We start from the raw sequence: 16,438 nt of genomic DNA on the forward strand, positions 1-16,438 counted from the left end.
GCTTTCTTACCAATTTCACACTGTTTAGTTATCCTATTTATACAGAACAATTTAAAAATACTCAGAATTTTATTTCAATATGGTTGTTTTTACCTTTACCATGTATAATAGTATTTTACTTTAGTCATAACAATGTTAGAATTACAAAATAAATACTCATAGAGTTCTACAGTATCAGTATATGATACTTTGCTAGGGAAATTAACGTTTTCTAGAGAATATTGATATGTACTTGAAAGCAACTATATAATTTAAATGACCTACAGTAGTGATCAAATATTCTTTCAAAAACACAAATTATTAAACATGGTGTTCTGCTATGCTTCTGCTATAATACAGGAGAGTTCTTCTGGGTTTTAAAATGTCCAATGTTAACTTTTAGATGGTGCTGTTAAATGTAAATTCTCACTGATTTTCACAAGAGTCACAAATTAAGAATCATTAACATATAGTCAGTAACTCAGCTCAATTATGTCTCCTTCCTTTTACTTACACAGTATTCTCGTTTTTGAAGCATTATAATGTAAGAAAAATGGTTAATGACCACATAAAATTATAGTTGACTTACAGTACATTCATACCTGAAGTTATGAAATATATAAATTTCAATATACTGATTATGAAATAAATTTTATAAAATAAATAGCTTTTCTTTGATTTGATATTTCTGTAAAAAAATTCCTAATAACCCAAGTGGAAAATATTTGTAGAAAGTTTAGGTAGTAATCTGTTCCAAAGAAATGTAAATATTTTAGGCTATAAACAAAATATGTGATCTGGAATTCATAATCTTTTCCTAGAAATTCATCCTTTGTACCAGATTTTACCTCTTTCAGCATTAGTCATTTTGTCAGATGCCTCTTCACTTCCAAAATGAACCATAACAACCCTTTTAAATGAACATCCTTTACATCAAATTTATAGTTTCCTGAAATTTTTGCGATTCCTCCTTTAGTTTATTTCATAATGACAACTTTTATCAGGACACTTTTTAGGAGATACTACTAAGAACAAATGCTTGAAAATTTTTTTGGAGTGAGACTTTACTTAATGTATAACAAATCCAATAATTTGATCAATTTTGAAGGTTCAAAATTTTATGTATTATTTATAATGAGGGATCTTTTGTTTTTATTATTCTATATTGTCTACTGAGACAATGGTGCAATACACTTTATTGTGGAAGAAAAGTGTTCTTTCTTTGCTCCTTCTAAAAGTAAAAATTTAAGAAATGAAACCCAACATCATTTCAAATTACTGAAGAACAAAAGGTAAAAGTAAATTTAAAAGTCAGTTAAAAATGTGAGTAAAGATGACTTATGTTCATCTAACAGACCAGAGGTTGGCAAACTTTTTCTGCAAAGGAACAGATAGTAAAGATTTTAGGCTTTGCAGGCCTATATGGCTTTCATTCAACTATTCAGTTCTGCTGTTGTAGCCATAGGCAATAGGTCAATGAATGAGTGTGGCTATGTTCCAATAAAACTTCATTTATGGACATTGAAATTTACATTTCAAATAGCTCTCGTGTCACAAAGTATTATTTTCCTTTTGACTTCTTTCAGCCATTTAAAAATGAAAAATCCATTCTTAGTTCACAAGTCATACAAAGAAATATGACAGCCTGAATTTGGCCTACAGGCCATAGTTTGCTGACCCCTGCAATAGATCGAGTTTCTTGAGGACAGGGACCATGTCTTATTCATTTTTTAACTCCAGCACCCAGCATGGCATCAGATATATATCAAGGATTAAAAATAGAAAGCTTGATAAATGAATAAATAAATGAGACCTAAGATGCATGCTAGGCTTTTATTTAACTCTTTAATTCATAATCAAAATAATATATTATTATACAACCTTTTATTCTGGTGTAACTTAGTAGTCTAAAAGTGCTGAAAATTATTTTTACCTTACAAATATTAAATAGTTCAGTATTTTCTAATTTACCATAATATATTATCAAACATTTCTTTGTAATTGCAAAGATGTTCTTTTTAAAATAAATGTTTCTTCATCTTTTATTCTCTTCTAGACTTTATGTCTAAAGGGCTTTCACTTTACCTCACTTATACGTCCTTAATTATACTTTTACCTTTTAAGAATAATAAAAGATTCTTTACGTAATAATACCTATTTTGGATATAATTGCTTTTAAGTGATAATGGGACATGAAGAGATAATATACTTGGTATGGCAATGAGTTACATTCTATAGAATTTTATTACTAGCACTTCACCAATGTCAACGGATTATCCAACCTTTATCAGATCCGAGAAAATGCAATCTATTATTAAAAATAAAGCTTTTCAAAAGTTGTAGAGTATGGATTATTATGCTACTATATGTAAGCTTTGATAGTATCTCATGTTGAGAGGCAGGGAACAGACCAGCAGGTACGTGACTATCAGATAAACCTCATTCTAAGATACAGGGCCTAAAAGTAGAAACAAATTCGTAATTTAGGAAAATCAATTCTGATTGCCTTATTCGTATAAAATATGTAAATAAGATACATTTTACTAAACTTGCTATTTCCATTTTTCTGTTAATAGACCTGGAAGAACTCTAAAGCTATTAAACTTTTCATTTTCTCTAAGGTTCAAACACAGTGCCAATAACTTTAGATTGCTTTATTTCACTCACTCAATTTATCATTTTCCCCCTTTCTTTTTTTTTTTTTTTTTTGCGGTACGCGGGCCTCTCACTGTTGTGGTCTCTCCCGTTGCGGAGCACAGGTTCCGGATGCGCAGGCTCAGCAACCATGGCTCACGGGCCCAGCCGCTCCATGGCATGTGGGATCCTCCCGGACCGGGGCACGGACCCGTGTCCCCTGCATCGGCAGGCGGACTCTCAACCACTGCTCCACCAGGGAAGCCCTCCCCCTTCCTTTTTTTAAACAACCCACACAACTCACAAACATTGTCCATTGTGTTTGTAGATCAAACTTATTACTGACAATTACTGACTATAAAATATTAGCACCTGAAGGGAGAAGTTTTATATTATTTTACCTTTATCACTAATATTTGTGTTTTCTGTCAATAACTTCTGACTCTATTTAAAAATATTTGCAACCTTAAGTTGTATATAGGTACATATGCTCTACAAATAGGTTTCTCTTTTTAGGCACAATTATCTAAGACAATTAACTATATTATTACAGGTCCAAAATTATATTTCTGGATTCCTAGCTGACATCCCAGTGTTAAGTTTTAGATATTATAAAAATTGCAACTATTTAAAGATAAGAAGAAATTAGGAGAATTATTTTTGGGTGGTCTTATATTGCTTTTATGTTTATTTTTCAAAGGCTTAACAGCCCTATGGACTTTTGCTGTAGATAATCATACCTTGTGTGTGTGTGTGTGTGTGTGTGTGTGTGTGTGTGTGTGTGTGTGTGTATATATAATTTGAAATAAAGTAAATCTATTAAAGATCAAGATATTCACAATCAGGTAACTTACTTGTTTTCAAAAACAGATATTAGAGAAGACATAATTATATGTATTTACCCCAATACAATTTTAGTCAGGTAGTTGCTATAGGCATATACAAATATAAGAGCACTTCTAAGGTTTTCTGGTAACTGAAAAACTGCACTGAAGAATAAAGAAAGGACTTCTCAATTTTCTGATATAATGAAATACAAAAAGTCATAGAAAGACATAGACTCTTGTTAACAGTAGCAAAGAAAAGGTTGGGTGATAAACAGATACTAGAATGGTAGAATTTCAAGACCTCTGAATTATATGGAGATGGAAAAGATAAAATATGAAGCTTACTCTGTTAAAATTTTTAAAAATTTAACAAGATTGTGACGATTTCATGGATATACTTTAAATCTAGTATACGACTATTTTTGCCCATTTGATAGTTATATATAAAAAATACTACAAATTTGTCCACTTTGGTAGTTATGTAATAACTAATAAAAAAATTAACCCTTATAAGTTAACCCTTACATAGTGCTTACTAAAATGCCAGGAATAGTTCTCATTGAAACCTCACAGCCACCCTGGTAGATAAGCACTTTCATTTCCCTCATTTTATAGGAAATTAAGGCACAGAATGATTTAATAATTAGTCTACACTCACCGTATTGCAAGTAGCAGAGCCAGAATTTAAAAGTTTAGATTTGCAACCTAGTGTTTTGGTATTAACTTGAAACTCCACGGAATACAAAATATTTAATTTTGTGATGCAAATTATTTTCCCACAATTAAAAATAATTTTGTTAACTGGTTATGAATGAATTCTATGGTAACTTTTTTTACTTTTCTGATATAAAAGTAATATTATGAAAATATCAAACCAGTACACAAACAACAAGGATATATAAAACCAGGGTCATTTACTTCAAACACTTAACCCAACACTCAAACTCCAAAAATCAATGTCTTCACATATGTGGAAGATTTTCTTACAAACGAAACAAAACATAAACACACCTTTACAGGAGATGGCTCCCCTCCAATTGTACTTTTTAAGTTAGTCTCACAGTTTAAAAGAAATATAAAAATTGGCCAAAGGACCATTTCCCCTTAGGACCCAGAAGCTATATAAGAATTACTTCTTTTTTAAGTAGTTGAAGCTAACAATCTCCCAGAATTCTATTCTAATTGCTTAACAAAATGACTTTATTTATAAGCTTAATTATAATAATATTCCAAAAATTTCTGTGCCATGATTTTTACATAGAAGAATAGAAAACATTTTAAAACTTGTTAAAACAATGTGCATTTTCACATACTAGAGCCAATGGTTCCCAAAGTTTGGAAGCATGGTCTATGGGCCAGCAACATGTGTATTACCTGGGGCCTTACTAGAAACACAAATTCTTGGGACCCACTGCAGATTGACTGAATCAGAAACACTGTGGGTGAGACACAGCAATCTGTTTTACCTCTAATTGTGGTACAAGCTAAAGTTTGAAAACTGCTATATTAGAGTAAGGACAATAATATTTAATAGGTACTGAGCAGAAGTATCTCGCTATGAATAAGATAGGAGACATAATGGTGCACTGATTTGGAAATAAAAAACCAGTTAACAGTAGGTTGAAATTCAGCCAAGAAACACTTTTCTGGGAGGTAAAGGAAACAATGCCACAAGTATTAATATAAGTTTGCATATGACTCTGAAGTGACACATGAAGCTTATGGCTTCTTTAAAAAGAAAGAAGGACTTTCCTCCTGTATCACTGAGCACTGTCTATTCTTCATTCTTTCCCTAATTTTTTTTCCTGTGCAAGGTTGAAGGTGATTCTTGTGGCATGAAGCCTAGAGATTAATTCTGCCTTTTGGCTTATTAAATTCTGCATTTAAATTCACATTTAAAATTATGGAATATATAACTTTCTCATCAAATACTATAAAATTGGTATAAATATGCTATTGCAGTCATCCTACTTGAGACCAATGACAAGGGTATCTCAAGACAAATCAGAAACATTTTGAATTATATTAACAAAGCACATCAGACCAGATGCCATGCTGAGTCAGAGTTCTGCTGTTACCTACTTTGGCAATATGCCTGAAATTCAGCCGATACCACAGACCACTGAGCAAATGCAGGATTACCTTCTGGACCAGTTCAATCTTCCTCATTTTAGATAATTTCTACTTTAAGTCCAAAGAAAAGAAGTCAAGAAAGTTTTTTTTAATATAATGATTCTCCCACAGCAAAATGTTCACATTCTTAGAACCACAGGTCTCTTGTTCTGTCTAGCAAAATTACATAAATCATATAAAAAGAATAAAAAGGATTAAAAATAACATGAATAGTCTACTCATTGAATATCAGAAAAGCATATACTATCTCACCTCTGGAGTGACATCTCGTGGCGCAAAGCCTGTTCCTCCAGTTGTTAGTATCAAATTAAGTTCCTTTTCATCACACCAATCTATCAGGGTTTCCTGAAAGAAAACAATAATATTTTCACATGCAGAAGGACTTGCCTGCCTACTCAAAACATTCACATACTGAAATACTTCGTATACAGTGAAGAAACAGATTCTTTTCAACACTCATTAAGAAAAATGTGAAGCACAATTCATGGAACAGTTTCTACTGTTAATCAAAAGACACTGCAGTTAATCAAAAGACACTGTATTTTATTCATTATAGAAAATGAAGATGCAACCATCATATTCTTGAAAGTAAATGTAACACAGGAAATAGCATAAATAGTTTATAATTAATGTTCATTATGTATTTAAATGGCATGTCTGACATCTTGTCAGCCACTCAAAATATATTAAGGTTGAAAAAATTGAGCACTATTTCTAATTATATGATCTCATTATTTAATAAGTATAGCAATCCTGTCAGGTAAATAGTCACACTTCAGTTTTATATTTAAGGAAACAGACTCATTGGTTTTATTCATTAATAGACTCAGAGAGATCAAGAAATATACTTGCTCATGGGCTCACAAACTAGAAGGGGAAAAAGCTAGAATTTAAACTTAGAGTTGTTGGACCCTCAACAGATGTTCCTCTATATTTTGCCTATGATTGAGTCAATATTTTTTTTCCCTAAGTTTCAAGTGGTTTAGGAAAGTTTTACGTTTTTCAGGATTTTATTTTAAATAGTTGCCTTAAAGGAAAGGTGTAGGAATAAATGATTGGTTAAAGTTTCTCTTTTTCCACACCAATATTATGACACTTAGTTGAGATTAGAATTACATACCATAAAATTTTGGAGTTGGTAGAGACCTTAGTAGATTTGTCTATTCATTTTACAGATAAGACAACTGAAGTACAATGTGGTTAAATAATTTACTCAAAGTTACCCAGCTAGTTTGTAAAGAAGTGGGACAAGGATCTCTGCTTACTCTATTGCTAGTTCTATTCATCCATCCTACATTTTGGCTATTTATTAAAAAGGACTATTAAGTGCTCATTTAAATTATAATTAAATATTTGCTTTGGTATTTTATTGTTTCATTACCTTTATACAATTCAGGTCCAAAACTTAATAATACAATTATATCATTTATGTACTGATAATTAGATGTGAAATACCAGTAGCAGGCTGATATCTATATGTAAAATACAATGTCTTCAGTTCTCTAATTCATCAGTGAGACAAAATGCATGATAATTATTCAGAAGGACAATTCAGGATTTTTAAATGATTTTTTTCCCTTTCCTTACTCATTTTTATTTCATCCTGGTATCACAGGAATGGAGAGCGCAAAACTCCAAATGAAGGAGATTTTTTCCCCTGCTGTGATTAATTAATGGCAACAAACTATTTTTAAAAAGACATAAAATATAGACTACTAGAGACTAACTGAAGAACTCCCACCACTGATATAGTTACAATTTTGTTCTGAGGAAAGCTCACACACACAAAAAATCAATGGTTAATCTACAAACAATAAATGCTGGAGAGGGTGTGGAGAAAAGGGAACCCTCTTGCACTGTTGATGCGAATGTAAATTGATACAGCCACTATGGAGAAGAGTATGGAGGTTCCTTAAAAAACTAAAAACAGGGCTTCCCTGGTGGCGCGGTGGTAATATGTATACGTATAGCTGATTCACTTTGTTATACAGCAGCAACAAACACAACAATGTAAAGCAATTATACTCCAATAAAGATGTTAAAAAAACAAAAACAAACAAAATCAATGGTTATTATAATAAAGGTGATTATGTGGTGGTTTCACAAATCAAACTTAAAATTTCCATTGTTTTGTTCTTCTATTTATTTAGAAATTAGAAAAGCAAAAATACTCATCATTCTAAGTAGTTATTATTTCTGGTCTATAAAAAAATACATAGTTGACTCCATAACTCAGCAATGAGATGAACTGATCTTGTCTTCCCACTAATAGATCTTAGAAACTTTAGATTTCTTTGTAATATTCCATATTACTGAAGTGTTTGTGCCACAGCATTCTAGTCTTTGACCACACTTCCATTTGTATCAGATCTTGATAAAAAGTGATGTGAAATCCAACTTGCATCAACAAAACAGCTCAAGCACTAAAAAAAAAAAACTATATCAAATACTAATTTTCAGTATTGTCAATACCAAGAGGGCAATTCAAACTTTTCAAATTTCAAGATGCCAACAAAAATAGTCAAAATAGTCCCTTTAGAGTGAAGAATGCTATTGTTTGGCAACAGGCAATAATTCTTATATTTCATCCATTGACTAAATAAACATTTACTGAGGACCTATACCATGTCTTAGGTGTTAAGAGTTAAAAAATAAGTGAAAGACTGACCCTGGTTTTAAAGAGGTCATAGTCCAGTAATGGTTCTCAACTTTGGTTATACACTGGAATTATCTGTGGAGCTTGTAAAAATACTGATGCTTGGGTCTCATTTCTGGGGTACAGCTTGGAAATTGTGATTCTAAAAAGCTTCCCAGGTAATTTTAAAATGCTGCCAACCAGTTGAGAACTACTAGCTTAAAGAGACAATAAGTTCAGTTATCTGAAGGTGAACTTCACAGCTAACCCAACTGGGTGGGCCCACAAAGAGGTCATAGCTTAAGGTTAGTTGCACCACAGGAATATTACTTAAATTTTTCTATTCCCAGGATGGATAACTGATAACACATACTCTATAGATTTTCTTTCATTTAAATAAAATTTGGTATCTCGAGCTCAGTTAAGGATATGTTCTAGTATTTGAAAAGTAATATTTTGTGGTCCAAAGTAGCTGTGTGATGTACCACAGTTTTTTAACTGAGCAAAAATCTTAGTTAGGATTTTGCACTTTTAAGAGAAAATAGGAATCTTATTCACTCAGCTGGTCTCCAAAACATAAGGATTCTTTCTCAACCGTTAATATAAAATACGAGTATTCCAGACACCTAGTGGTCATATACTTATTTAACACATCAGTTCGTTTATTTAACAATAAAGTGCCTTTTATTCAGGCACTTCATTAGATAACAGGGATCCAAAGACAAATAAGGCCCTGGCCTCAAGGACTGAGTCAAGTATAGGTGCTGTGAGTCTAGTCAAGAACCTTGCTACTAAAAGTATGATCTGAAGACCAGCAACATTTGTTTTACCAGGGAGCTTGTTAGAAATATAGAATCTCAGGTCCCATCCAAGACTTACTGATTCAGGATCTGCAATTTTAGAAAGACTTCTCAAGGTGCTATATATGCACGTTAAACTGGACTAAGCCATGCTTTCTAACCATGTACCACTCAGGATATTGTGAGTCTTACTTTTCTATCACGTTAGATCACCTGAAAGCAATTTATCTTATCATATATGTTTCTGTACCTATAAGATACCTTTCATTTTGAGATATACCTGGCTGCTACCAGGTAGTATGTCATTGAGGATTTCTACATAAACCATCATTATGAAAAATTCCTCTGCATCTGTTGCAAAACTGAGGCTGAAGACATTGTCTATTTTAATGGTGATTTTCCCTTACATAAAAGGTATTTCTTTAAAAATTTACTGCCTTGAGCTTACAGGTTAGCACAGTAGGATCAAGCTGTAACAAAGAATTTCTGCCTCTCCATATCTAACAGAAATCAACAACAACAAAAAAGAGTAAAAACTAGAGGAAAAAACTTCCACCAGCAATGATCAAACGGGGAAAAATATACAGCTTTATGTCATAAATCTCAAAAGTTGGGTGGTCAACGACAGAAATAAATGGTCTTTGAGAAGCATACTGCAGCAGGGTTGAGGCTCATAATGCTGTTCTGGCTCCCAAAGAAGTCATAATGGTGAATTATCCGAATCATAAAAATTCTCACTAATACCTTCAAATCTAGAGAGATGTAAACTGAAAGAAACTATCTTTTCATCTTGAAAGCAGCTGCTGTGAGAAACAAATGAAACAAGGGGTTGAATCTCTGTGATCAAGTTGAAGGTTCCAGGAACAAATGCACACTGAATTGGGGAACTAATCTGAAACCCAATGATATCCCCACATAAACGGTGAGTTAAACCCTTATATAGGTAGAAAAACTCTAGTACTGGACATTTAATAAAATCTCACAGAGAAAAACAGAGCATTCCATAAAAGACGATATGTTGTCTCTATTCCCTCGCTTCCTCTATTTTCCTTTGTGCAAGTCTGTCAAGATCTGATATACTCTGGGCTGACTTCATCTTTCTTCCTACGTCTCTGCAATGGTTTATAAAATAAGCTCAGATTGAAGACTGGATATTGTTCAAGCAGGTTTTCTTTTTTTTTTTCTTGATAACCATACAATAAACAGAAATTTGAAGGCAAGGAGAGGGTAGTTGGAAGGAAATGTAACAGTGCTAGCTTCCTTATCTTTCAACAAACCCTAAGGTTTAAAAAGTTAAAACTATGACTGTAACCTATTAATGATTTTCCTGATTTTTTTTTAACTTTAGAGAGATCTCTGTTTAGCAAATAATATCTCTTGTAATATGCTCTTTTCATTCATTTTCTTTTCCCTCTGTTTAAATGAAATAAAATGCTATTCTGTATTAACTTTAGAGAATTATCCTAATTTCATATAGCTGTATCTTTTACTCAATTAAACATTCATTCATCCATACTTCTACCTGTAATATAGACACAGAAAGATGTTAGAATGTTTTACAATTAATCTTAATAATATTTCTGGGTAATCAGATTTGAAGTGCATTTTATTTTTTACTCTTTTTATTTTAGTTTTTTTGTATTTTTGGAATTGTTTGTAATTCCCATGTATTATTAAAAACTAAAGGGATTTAAAAATTTTAATTTTCTGTCCTGTTTCAGGAACTAACATAGTGTTGTAAGTCAATTATACTTCAAAAATAAACAAACTTAAAGAAAGGGAGATCAGATTTGTGGTTATCAGAGGCAAGGGGTGGTGGGAGGGGGAATTGGATAAAGGTGGTCAAAACGTACAAACTTCTAGTTATAAGATAAATAAGTACTAGGGATATAATGTACAACGTGATAACTATAACTAACACTGCCATACATTATATATGAAAGATGTTAAGAGAGTAGGTCATAAGAGTTTTTATCACAAGGAAAAATTTGTTTCTATTTCTTTCTATTCACTAAACTTATTGTGGTAATCATTTCATGATGTATGTAAGTCAAGTCATTATACTGTACACCTTAAACTTATATAGTGCGGCATGTCAATTGTACCTCAATAAAACTGGAAGAAAAAAATGGATTCTTCTGGTATTAGTTCTTCATTCTGGTAGCTAGTACTTTAATGTCTCATTTCCCCCCATTATGAGCCAGCTGAGAAACAAATTTTATACTTAACAACAACTCATGTATTATTGTGGAAGATTAAATATGGCCACATATTCTTTATAAGTCCTCCTATCAAGAGGTGGAATGTATTTCTACAACCTTTGCATCTGGACTGGACTTACGACTTTGGCCAACAGAATGGGGCAGAAGTCATGGTGTGTGAGTTCTGAAGCCTATGTCTCAAAAGGCCTCACAGTTTCTGCCTTCACTGTTTTGGTATACTTCTATTAACATGATAGGAAGCCCAGGCTAAATCATGGAATGGTGAGAGATGATGTGGAGAGAAAGGCCTAGCAAAACAGATAGAAGCAAGGCCCTAGACATCTGACTGAGGCCATGTTAGACTCTCTAGCCATAGCTGAGCTAACGAATTATTTCAGCCACATGAGTGATTCCAGGTAAGACCAGATGATACACCTACCTGAAACCAGCAAATCTACAGATTTGTGAGAAATACTAAGTCATTGTTGTTTTAAGTCACTAAGTTTTGTGGTGGGTTTTGTTTTGTTTTGTTTTGTTCTTTTGCGGTACGCGGGCCTCTCACTGCTATGGCCTCTCCCGTTGCGGAGCACAGGCTCCGGACGCACAGGCTCAGCGGCCATGGCTCCCGGGCCCAGCCGCTCCGCGGCATGTGGGATCTTCCCAGACCGGGGCACGAACGTGTGTCCCCGCATCGGCAGGCGGACTCTCAACCACTGCGCCACCAGGGAAGCCCTTGTGGTGGTTTTTAATGCAACAAATACAGTACAGATTCCCTAACTATTTTCATAATTAGCATTTTTGCATCCTTCTCTTTCTCTATTTCCAATTTATATCTTATTAGTCATAAGTTTATACAAACTTTATAATAAATTTCCAAATAGCTTTGAAAGTGAACTTGATGTGAGTTACATTTAAAAAAACTGGCATAAAGTCTCACGGAAGTGATTGTATCATTTAATTATTCAGTTTAAGAAACATACCAATGCCTAGTATGTGCAGGAAAATGTAGGAATGGGGGAAAAAAAAAACAAACCATGACAAATGTCCTTGATATCAAAGAGCTCAGAGGTATGAACAAATTAATATAGTATGGTACATCAATATATCATGGTTAGTGCTATGAAAGAGGGATGCCCATGTTAAGAAAAGTTTTTTACAGATATTACATATTTATGAATATATAACAGTTTCTCTACCATAACTAGGATGAAAACTATCACTACAGAGGTTTTCAGCAATACTTTTCTCTTGCCCAAGAGTGAAAAACCCAATAAAGAGAAAAATGGGACAGTAAGAGATATGAGGAAGTAAGTTTAGACAAGCCATCTTTCTCTACGTCCGCCCGAAGTCACATACTCATCTAGATCTAAATCTAAAATAATACATTTTCTTTTTTCTCTACATTTATTGACAGAAACATGAATCATTGAATTAAGCAGACCTCACCAAAATAAAATCATTTGAGAAATGTTACATTTTTCTTTGGTCTACTAAAGAGCTGTGAAATAACCACCTGAAAAATTCCTATGTGTACATAATGAAACAGGGTCTTAGGGTCATCTCAGTAAAGTCTCCTCTAACGCCTCCAGGCAATTTGTTCCTGAAGTGTGTTCCTCTGGAAAGCACTTTTTACAGGTGAAAGAAATTTACATGTTTACATGTCTCATCTCTGAGAGTAACCTCCAAAAGGTTGATCATGAATCTCTATCAGTAAACAATTTCTGAATGTTATTTTCATAAACCACTGGAAAAGCATGTAGTATTATCACACTTAAATAGAAATTTTAAAAAGATGAGATAAAGATGATGTAATATTTTAAATAGCTTTTCATTTTATTTTACTAAATAATGTGCAAAAAGTTCTCAACAATGTTTTTGTGAGAGCAATGTGATTAATACGCGTTATTTTAGAAAATCTTGGTTTGATATTTTGTGATATGGTAATTAAAAAGTAAAAAATAATTTTAAAAGATAACTAGACTGAAATGGAAGAAGTACTTTACCTATATTTACTACATCATTACACAACATTTATTTTTCAATCTCATCCACCAAACACGCAAGTGCCTTTTTGAAATGGGGTTAATAAATTTCCATCTTTTATAATATTCATTAGTTGTTTCTACAAAATAATTGGAAGATGTTACTTTGAAAATGTTAACAAATAGGTTCAAAATCCACTAAAATTCTTCAAATGGAAAATTTTTAAATCAGTTAGAATTTTGTTTCCTAGATTTTTTAAAACTCTGCAGTTACTCGTTTTTATAAATAACACAGTATCATTTCCACTAACGAAATAACTTAATGTGAACAATTTTAAATATCCAAGTATCTTAAGCATGTTTTAATATTTTAGGAAAATTTTCTTAAGTTCTTCTTTCACGTCATTTTTTCCAAGTTGTCTCCTGAATTGTTTTAACTTCTCATTTATTAAGCAGATCCTCCCATTCCTTGTCCATTAGTATCACCTTATCTGTATTCATGTATTATCTGGGCTTAAAATCTCTTTCTCTGGTCCTTTTTGGCTTTGTCAATCTACTCCAAGCCACTTTAAAATATATTCTTTAAAATATATTTCCTTAAAACTTTTTAAAAATAACATTTCTTCATTGGAGAAAACAGCAACACATTTTCTAAATACTTGTTAACATAGCTGAAGCTTTCACTAAGCTCTTAAAAAAGTAAATGCAAACAATAGGTATCATCTATTAGACTAAAGAGCATAGCAAGTGATTAAAATGAGAAGTATAAGGGTTTCTGAGATATTTTGGGGGCTGTAGAGATAAAAAGGAAGCAGGTGGCTTTATCCAAGGAGTATTCATCCATAACTCTTCATACATTTATATTTTCCATTTCCATGTATATGAACATTATATGCATTCAAAACATCTATTTTTAAAAATATATATATGTGTTGGACTTCCCTGGTGGCACAGTGGTTAAGAATCCACCTGCCAATGCAGGCATGGGACATGGGTTCGACACCTGGTCCGGGAGGATCCCACATGCCACAGAGCAACTAAGCCCGTGCACCACAACTACTGAGCCCGCGTGCCACAACTACTGAAGTCCACGTACCTAGCACCTAGAGCACATACTCAGCAACAAAGAGTAGCCATGGCAATGAGAAGCCTGCACGCTGTGTTGAAGAGTAGCCCCCGATCGCTGCAACTAGAGAAAGCCTGCGTGCAGCAACAAAGACCCAACGGAGATAAAATTAAATAAATTAATTAATTGAAAAATATATATATGTATACATGCTTACATAATCCTTAGGACATCTCTTATGTAGAGAATATCCCAAAACTAAGATTTGTTGCATTTCAAATCATCATTCGTTATTCTCTTACACCCACAAAAAATGTCAACCCAGGTGCTATTTCAGGCTAATTGTACCTTCTCCCTTTTAAGAAAGTGAGGCTGTTCTTTTATTCAAGTTGTCTGATTCTTAACCCCTGGACCAATTTCAGTTTACTTCTATACATTTAGACACCAAACACTATATAGTTTTCCAATACTGTATGTACTACTTATATCTTTATTTTAAAGAATGTGAGTGATTAGAGTTCTAACCATTGTTGATCTTCATTAACATAATGTAAGACCTTGCACTGATTGTGTCAAATGGTTGTGGACAGCAGATAAATATTACTTATGATAATCCTTTTCTTGTGCTACTAAATGTCTTTTATCAATATGATTTTCTCAACCTCAACTAGGTAACAGTATATTAATCCTCTCACTGCTGAAAGAAATAGAAATGAGTAGATACAACTATATCACATGCCTAATTATTCAAGTATAAATAATTTGTGCTTGGGCATCTCCAGTGTATTGTTCTGAAAGAAGGTAACCCGGGTCCACATTCTTCAATTATCACAATAGTGTGGGAACACTGTTACGATGAGGAATTAGTAACTTGAATTGTTTCACAGAATACCAAGGACTTGCTCCTAAAGATGGAATATCACAGATGGAAGTTAAGCACTTGGCAGAATACTTCAGACATAGCAAGGGCTGAAAAAATGATTACTTTTGTTACTTTTCAACATTATTTCTGTCAGAGTTACACTGTCTAAGTATGGAATTTCTCCACAAGTTAATTACCTTAGAAGATATCAGTAGAGTTCAGGGTTCATGGTAATCTTCTTAGCATGAATTATGATAGGTCAAAATCGAAATGACATTTTTTAAAACATAAACCGCAAAAGAGAATAATCAAATGATTTAAAGACCTAAATGGATTTAAGAGATATGTCTTTTGACCTTTTTATCCTATTTTCCCTAAGGCCTTCACTAAGCTTAAGAGCCATATCTTGTGCATATCTGTACTCTCCAGTGATCTTATATAATAGGTTACGTGAATAAATTGTGATGATGCTACCGACATAAAGCTTTTCCTAAGATTGACTAGAACTCTGAAAGGACATTGAAATAAATAATAGGAAATCAAACATATTATCTCAAGATGACTCCAATAGGAAAACTTAGGAATCTACCTAATATAAGAAATGCAATTTCAGGCTTTCTCCAATCAGTCAAGTATTTGCTACCTAGAAAAACAGAATGGTTAAAATATGGAAAACAAACCAATAAAAAAGCTTCCCTCCAAAATTTCCCTTAGGATTCTAAGATTAGTTTCCTCTCTCTAACACAATAAACAAAAATAAACTCAAAATGGATAAAAGACCTAGATGTAAGACTGGACACTATAAAACTCTTGGAGGAAAAGATAGGAAGAACACTCTTTGACATAAATCACAGCAAGATTTTTTTGACCCACCTCCTACAGTAATGAAAATAAAAACAAAAATAAACAAATGACACCTAATGAAACTTAAAAGCTTTTTTTTTTTAAACATCTATATTGGAGCATAATTGATTTACAATGGTGTGTAAGTTTCTGCTTTATAACAAAGTGAGTCAGCTATACACATACATATATCCCCATATCTCCTCCCTCTTGCGTCTCCCTTCCATTTTCCCTAACCCACGGCTCTAAGTGGTCACAGAAAACCGAGCTGATCTCCCTGTGCTATGCGGCTGCTTCCCACGAGTTATCTATTTTATATTTGGTAGTGTATATATGTCCATGCCACTCTCTCACTTCATCCCAACTTACCCTTCCCCAACCCCGTGTCCTCAAGTCCATTCTCTACGTCTGCGTATTTATTCCTGTCCCGTCCCAGGTTCTTCAGAATCAGGTATATATATATATATTTCAGATCC

General features: G+C 33.1%; 1 protein-coding gene across 2 annotated transcripts in view; it reads right to left on the reverse strand.

Annotated features, from left to right (window-relative positions):
- Positions 1-16,438, reverse strand: part of GPHN (gephyrin) — a 601,186-nt gene that overhangs the window by 351,310 nt on the left and 233,438 nt on the right. For both annotated transcript variants that reach the window (XM_024747262.1, XM_024747261.1), the window contains exon 4: positions 5,826-5,918. In XM_024747262.1, coding sequence (XP_024603030.1) covers positions 5,826-5,918 — 93 coding nt within the window. The remainder of the gene's footprint in view (positions 1-5,825; positions 5,919-16,438) is intronic.

This window comes from Neophocaena asiaeorientalis, unplaced genomic scaffold, assembly GCF_003031525.2.
Source record: "Neophocaena asiaeorientalis asiaeorientalis breed wild unplaced genomic scaffold, Neophocaena_asiaeorientalis_V1.1 scaffold398, whole genome shotgun sequence".
Taxonomy (NCBI): domain Eukaryota; kingdom Metazoa; phylum Chordata; class Mammalia; order Artiodactyla; family Phocoenidae; genus Neophocaena; species Neophocaena asiaeorientalis.